A 7,790-nucleotide genomic window follows, 5' to 3' on the forward strand; every position below is an offset into this window, starting at 1 on the left:
TCTCATTTTCCTTATGTAAAATACTTAAGTTTATTGAATAAAAATAGTTATCCTAACTGACCTTTATATTTGCTTTAACATTTTCTGCTCACATCCTGCCTCTTTCCCATAGGTCTTTTTTGGAAGATGGCTGATAGAGGGCAGCCCATATGTCTTACTGTTCGATATAGGATCAGCAGCTTGGAATCTGGACAGGTGGAAAGGTGAATTTTGGGATGTCAGCAACATAGGGATCCCTTTTCATGACCGAGAAGCCAACGATGCTGTGATTTTTGGATCGTTAACAGCCTGGTTTTTAAAAGAGGTACAGTTTTTCTCTCTAGAGATTTTCAAATCACAGCTCTGTCAGCAGGGTGAAAAAGCTTTGGAAGGTGGTTCCTATTCTGCAGTTTGAAAACTGTGATTTTAAGGACGTTGATATCTGATATAGATAAAAATGTGTATTTAAAATCTAAGTGTCCATTTAATTATATTTTTCTGGGAGAATGGCAGGGAGGAGAGGGAGGAGACTGCCCTATGTGAATCTGCTGTGTCTTTAATGTCGCTTTCCCCTCTCTTTCTTCTAAACTCCCTTATTTGTCACTGGATGCTCTTACAAGTAGGATCTCAAACTCCCTTTTTCTCTTCTGTGTGGTCAAGTGGTCACACTCACAAACTGCCCTTGAAGCTGGTCAAGCCGTATCTCAGCAATTAGATATTACTTTGCTCAAGGAATATAGGCAGACAGGGAGAATTAATGATAGCACTGTGACTTCACATGTGACAGCCTACCTGAAGAGAGGAAACTTTGTTTATCTGCAGAATTGTCTGTCTGTCATAAGTGCTCATCCAAACAAGTGTTTCAACAGCACAAGAGCTAGTTAAAAGAAAGAAGAGTGAGTGTGCTTGCCAGAGCTCCCCAGCACTCTAGGAAGGCTACTGTTCTGAGGCACTAGTGAGGCACATCTTCATGGGCTGAAGATTAGGGCTGGTGGGGATCAAGACACATGACCATTTAAAATGCTGTACTGCGTTGTCATATGAAAGAGACCAAGCAGACAGAAGAAAGCACGAAAGAAGAGGTATCGGGGGCTGGGATGATGAGCAGGTGTGTTTCATGGCTGTTTTTCCTAATTATTTTCAGCTTTCCTGTCAGTTTGACGACAAGCCCAACGTAATTGCCCACTTCCATGAGTGGCAGGCAGGAGTGGGTTTAATACTGTCTCGATCTCAGAAACTTCCTGTTGCCACAATTTTTACTACCCATGCGACTCTGCTCGGGAGATACCTTTGTGCAGCCAGTATAGATTTTTACAACAACCTTGACCAGGTAAGATACATATTTCTCATTCCTTCTTTTTTCAGCTCATCCACTCCTGGCTCCTTTTCAGTTGACTCTGATACACCATGTATTGTATTTTCTGCCTTGTGTGATCACTTGTGATTGAACCATAGCTGAGTGATGGGTTGTCCATTTCAGAGCACAAGAAATGGTAATTGTAAGACCATGACATGCCTAGTGTCTTTATGCTATCTGGCAGGTCTTAAAACTCAGTGAGGCCTAGAATACTTTCACTACCTTCAGTGAACTTTGATTTACCAGATTTGCACTGCAGCGTACTGAAACTCATTCAGCTTGCAGTCACGTCAGTGCCTTCGCCCAATCCACTGATATGTGGAGTAATATTGCAGCAGTACAGGGTTGTCAAGAGAGATTCTTAACCTTCTTTTCAGTGGTTGGGACACTTCTCAAAAGCAAAGGAAGAGTTATGGGACCAGACATCACTGCAAGTCAAGTGTCCTTGAGAATCTTCCCCTTTGTGTCAGGAAAGGCATCCATTGCTTGAGTTGATCGCTATGGTTTGGGAGTCACTTTTAGCAGCATGAGTAACCAGTGGATATAAAACCTATTCAGCTGTAGTCATCATCTGACACTTCAGGTGCAGCCTCACAGGACTCTTTGTAATGAAAGACAGCAGAAAAAATAGCCAGTAGACCTCCTCTTGCTGAAATTACCCTGGAATTCCATGATATGGTTGGTTTTTGGTTTTGTGGGGGTTTTTTTGTTTATTTGTTTGGTTTTTTTCCCCAGCCTACTTCTTAATTCTTGCAAGTCACAGTAAGTCCTTCTACTTTCAAGCTTTTCAGGTTAGGCTTAATTTGTAACTGTCAAATGTAGGAAGTATTTTCTGAGTTCAAAAGACCCGCATCTGTTTCTTGGAATTTTGCGAACTAGTTAGAGGTTTTGGCTTTCACTGTTCTCTTTCCACTCAAAGTGTAATGCAAACCAACATTTTGAGGACGCAGACATCTTCAGCACTGCATTCAGCAGAGATACATTACATGATCTGGGATTTCTAATACGGGTACAGACAAACTGAATTCAAGAGTTTTTTACATTCCAGCACTTACTGAGAGTAGGGGTACTTAAAAGTCTAAAGCAACTGCCTTATTCACTGTCCGTGCATTTCCTTGCCTAAAATAAATGAGGAAAATTAATCAGGTGGCAATTTTCAGTTGGATGTTTGCAGCTTGATAACAACATGGACCAGTTTCTCCCAAAGACAAGGCCCAAGCAGTAGTGTGCTACTGGCCTTATTCAGAAGCACAGAATAGCTTGACATTCACTTGTGCTCCAAGAAAACAACCATTCACGTTATTCCTCTTTCTTTTTTTTTTTTTGTTTTGTTTTTTGTTTTTGTTCTTTCCCACCAAAACCAGCTACTGAATATACTGAACACACTAAGAAGAAAAGACTGTCTCTGCTCATTTACTTGCATGCATAAAGGCTGCAGCATGGTAGCGTTTAGGGGGAATTCTCTCTGCCCAATATGAAGTAACTAACACAGGTATTTAGTCTTCCTAGACTCCCTATATCATCAGTGCAGTTACGCTGGCCTCTTCACAATCAGAGTAAAGCAAACATCCTCAGATTACCATCCGAAACAAACGTCTCCATCTATCTTTCAGGAAAACTAGTCCCCTAAATTAGGTACGTTGATTTGGTGCATTAATGAGGCAGCATGAATAACCCAGTCATGCTGTCAGACCCAAATTTCAGGAGTCTAGACATTCTTACTTCCTCATATTCTCTTCGTGATATATGCAATTCTAGCTTTAAAGTCACATTAAGTTCTTTTTCTCTGGCCAGAGCTACAGTGAAAGAAGTAAACCCATGCAGTTTCAGGTTTAACACTTGAAACTGGGGACTTTTCAGCAGCTTTATTCATTCAGCCTTGCATTCTTATACATGATTTGTTAGCAAGGAAGCCATAGTAAAAAAAAAAAGGGTAAGGGAAGAGGGGCATTTAAAATGAGAAATCAGACTTAAAAAAGGAAAAAAGAATGCTTATTGTTTTACAAACTGATGCTAAAAATATTATGTCAGAGCCTTACCATCCTTTTGTAAAGTAAGTACTAAGAAAAATTTGGTTTGTTTTGTATTCTGGTTAATTTGGTGAACTACAAGTAGTCTGGCAAAGTAGTTTGCTTCTCTCAAAACCAAATTTTTTCTCCCCTTCTCGATATCTTTGAGGGCCTTGCCCTTGTCTGTGTGCTCAAAAGAAAAAGTAATGATCTTACATCTGAGCAGACGTACAGACTTGAACATATTTATAGTCACAGTATTAGTATCATTTCTACTGTTCACACATGACATGGCCAACTTTATATGATCATGTACTGTCTGTCCTTCTGCAAAGTTTCACAAATCCCATTGGTAACTATCAGCTACCTGATAAATACAGAAATTTGTATTCAGATTTTATTCAGAAATGAAATGTATATTATCAGTTTAAAGTATTATTATAAACTGCTGTAAATAACATTTCGTGGAGGAAGCTTGTGGATTTCTAGATGTTAGTGCTTTATGCCCTCTATGGAGAGATTGACATTTAAAGGTACTAATAGAGGAAATGATGCCAAGCTGTTATACAACTATTTAACATGTGTACAGTGTGCTAAACCCTTTCCTGACAAAGTTAACTTTTAGTAAGAGATCAGATATCTTAATGAGGGCTCCTTTGGCTTTAAAAAGGTCAACCTGGCCCAAAAGTCAGTTAAGAAACATGTTTATCTGCATCTGTAATTAAATGATACAGATAGCTAAATCTTCAGAGGCTATTCTTGTTGCTGTCTTCTAGTAGGAAACTATTAAGGTCAAATAAGCAATATATCCAGTGGAGGTTTTTCTGGACTTCCTAATGTTTAATCTTTGGACAAGACAATATATTTTTAGGGGGTGTGTCATCCCCTCCCACCCCAAGGTAGAATAGCTGGTTTTCCCGTTTTAGTGCTATGGCATAATTTTCTTCCTCTAAAGCATAATAATAATTGACTTTTAAGTTCTCACTTTTGGTCATTTCAGACCATGATTTACACCAGCTTTAAGCACAGCAACTGAGATAGGTGGGAAGGATGCAGCTGTAGCATGGGCTGTGCCAGATACCACAGAAAAAGGGTTGCAGCACGAAAGGAAAGGGTACGGCTTAATTGTGCCTAGAGACAATCAGGCATGCACAGCTCTGACAGAGAAAAGAGGAAACCCCATGCTCCCTTTCCTAGCCCCCAACACAGTCCACAAAAAGCTGGCTTAGAACACCTGCTAGAGAGAGCTTAGTGCTCTGAGGCCAAGTGCTTTTCTGCAGTGTTGGAGGATTTAACTGTGGGATCCACAGGCAAAACCATGACGTGTTTGTTTGATGACTGATGAAAGATATTTACCTGGCATCTTCACAGTCCTTTCCCTCTCTCCCTTAACAGTGCCCTGTGTTGTAATATTTCCTGCTAGCCCTGGCAGTGTAACGCGTTCCCACTGCCCTGTCTGTACCGCACACGTGTGCATATGAAGCTCTTCCGCTTCAGTGTTAAACTACCCCTGTAGATAAGCAGGACCAGAAGATAAGAGCTGAAAAACCTCTTAAAAATAGAAAAGTTTACTGGGATTTCCTTTCTTTCTCTGGATTTCACAGTGGAAAATACCACTTTAATTCACCTTCCTAGCAAAGCTCAATAGGTGCCAACTGGCACAAGTATAAGAAGTACAAATGTATTCTCTGCAGTAAGCCAGTGAGGTCAGTAGCTTTAGACCAGACAAGACTTTGGCCCAAGGGCCAGCCTGTTTGGAGCGCATGTCAATATCTATGACCAGGCAAAGGGCTGCGCGGTGCAGTGCGGCTGATGTTTTCTCTGGCAATTTTATGAAAAAAGAGCTCAAGTTGCCAGTTCCTGTCAGGTAACAAAACTGGAAGGGAAGGCTCCATGTCATCTTCCGATAGCCCTGAGAAACACCAGACCTCTGAAAACTTGACCTTCAACCTTATTAGTCTTTTGGGTAAAAGTTAAGAATGACTTGGTGAAGAGTTGCCACACTAATGGGTGATTCCTTATGGACTCCCTAAATCATGGAGTGGCCTGACTGTAGGTTACCAAAACACTGTTCCATGAGCTGAGGGCACATGTCAGCCTGTGAGCTGTAAGAGGACAGTTTCTGGGGAACTGAAAACTTAGTCTAGTAGATTAGAGCTGTAGACTGCTGGAAGGTAGGAGGGTGCATTATGGATGTAATGACTAATGCCTGGTTCCTGAACTATTCCCGAGCCATCTGCTCTTCACCTCAGTCACAGACAGGATCCTGGTTCTTGCACAGCATTACTGCATGAGGTTATACAATTCTTGCATTCTTACTGTCTTAACTCAGTTCATCTGGGCAGGGAGGAATTCAGCTGCCTCTGCTGCAGTGGAAACCTGGGTGTTTAACCCTTCACAGTGTGCACAGGAGCACAGCGAACACCAGAATTAACGCTGTTGTCCTCAGCATCTAACAAACGGATGGGCTAGGATGAGCTAAGGAACCCCGAGGCAATAACCATTTAACAGCTATTCAGGATATGTTTTAGTTCCTAGATTCACATTTAAATCACTCTGGTTCTGGAAGAAGTAAGACACAGAAGGTGACTTGCACAGGAACTGGTAGTGTGTGATACTTTACTTTAATTTTAAGCATCTGAAGAACTCTAGGTAAACTTCTGGGTTGGGACTGCTAACCCTACATACAGGTTAGTAGCTTGAACTCTTCCTGAGTCAACATTTTGTGATTTCAGTAGCAAGCAGGGTATGTTATGAGCTTCATTCCCATCAGAGATATCCTAGACATAACTATCCAGATCTAAATAGTCCAACCAGTAATGCATTTTTTCTCATTGTCCCCATGTCCAGTGTAGTTTTTACATTACTGAAAGTAAGGTTACATTTATTGTTAAGATAAACTGAACCAAAATAGGTAATCCAGACAGTAGGAAGTTACGTGGAAAAAAAATTCTGAGCCTCTAGAGCTTTTTTCTCTTCAGGAGGAACTGACTTCTCAGCTGAAGGTCGAGAATGATAGTCTTTAAATGCTTTCCCCGTTGTTTAAGGGGACTGGCCTGGCTTATTTAGGCATTTTGTCTCATTTCACCCCTCTGCAGTTTCAAATAGGCCAACACTGTTCATAAATTGACTGGGGGGACACCGATGATCCAGGCTAGTTCATAGATGAATAGACACCTGTACCGGGAACAGCCGTTTTGGCAAATGGTCTAACCTGGAATTTCATCTGAGAGGTGACCGTCTGAAACAGTTTTGTGGACCACTGGCATGGGATAATGGAGAAACTTGTAGGCCTCAGCCTTTGATGCTTCTCACTAAAAAATCACCTTGAGTTATAACGGATAAAGTGCTCTAGGGAGAAGAAAAAAAAAGTGTGTCTCATTCTTCATTGCCTTTTTCCTTATATAAGGTTGCCCTGCTAATATCTAACACTCTTATTTAGACCTAGCAACATCTACATTCAGTTCATACAGTGTAGATGATACTGGTTTTTGAAGTGGTGGAGAAATCTACCCCAGGAGGTCTAAAAGGGAAAGTACTAAAAATCCAAATGAAAATGAATAGTCAAGAGCTTTTATGCTGACAATATACGAGCACAAGCTCTCTTTCCACTTAGAACAGTACTGTCAGGGCTGTCACTGAGCTCACTGTTACGCAAAGCTGATCCGCTTTGTTAGCAGGGCAGCTAATGGAGATCTGACTTAAGCTGGGAAGCGTGAATTTCATTCCTATTTGCCATGGCAGAGCTATACCAGAATGAAAATTCCATTTGCACAAGAAAACAATCCCATAGGAGTTAAATTTGACGTAAGACAGATTTTTAAAGTAGTAATTATTACATAATTCAGACATTAGCAGTGTGTGAGATGGTGGTAGAAGTGAAGATCTTTCCCTTCTACCTTTTGGTAGATAAGGAATTTGAGCTTCAGGCCCATCTCCGACTGTTCCTGATTCCACTGCAGGATCACCTGGTGAACTTGAGTGTGACACTGATTTTTAAAGACCAGAGGAGATAATTTCATTCTCTGCCTAAAATTCTTGGCTAAAAATTCGTGCCTCAAGCCTATACCTTATATTAGAGATACAAACTGCTTACAAAAACATTATTCACTCCCGAGATAAGGTTCAAGTGGTGAGGAGAATCCATATTACCTATGTAAAGGTGTCACAAAGTTATTAATTATCAAAACTATGTATTTTAATTCCAGTTTTAATTTGTCTTGGTTTAATTTCCATTGACTTTCATCATACTTTTTTTTTATCTTCATGAATGCATAGTCTAGTGTAGTATTTAGAGATTGTATGCAGACTGTGACAAAGAATTTTCTGTCTTTCAGAAGTATTTGTATAGCTAGTGTAGTCTTTCCTCCTTTTCCACTCTCAAATAATTCCTTTTGTGCTTTTGTAAATCCTTTGCAATTTGTCTTTATCATTTTGAAGCAGGA

General features: G+C 40.5%; 1 protein-coding gene across 1 annotated transcript in view; it reads left to right on the plus strand.

Moving 5' to 3' along the window:
* Window positions 1-1,309, plus strand: part of LOC104514240 (glycogen [starch] synthase, liver-like) — a gene marked incomplete at its 3' end in the record, with an annotated part of 14,109 nt that extends 12,800 nt beyond the window's left edge. The window contains exons 3-4 of the mRNA XM_010157858.1: window positions 113-304; window positions 1,124-1,309. Of these exons, the coding sequence (XP_010156160.1) occupies window positions 113-304; window positions 1,124-1,309 (378 nt within the window). The remainder of the gene's footprint in view (window positions 1-112; window positions 305-1,123) is intronic.
* Between the last annotated feature and the right edge of the window lie 6,481 nt (window positions 1,310-7,790).

Source organism: Eurypyga helias, unplaced genomic scaffold, assembly GCF_000690775.1.
Source record: "Eurypyga helias isolate BGI_N326 unplaced genomic scaffold, ASM69077v1 scaffold7558, whole genome shotgun sequence".
Classification (NCBI taxonomy): domain Eukaryota; kingdom Metazoa; phylum Chordata; class Aves; order Eurypygiformes; family Eurypygidae; genus Eurypyga; species Eurypyga helias.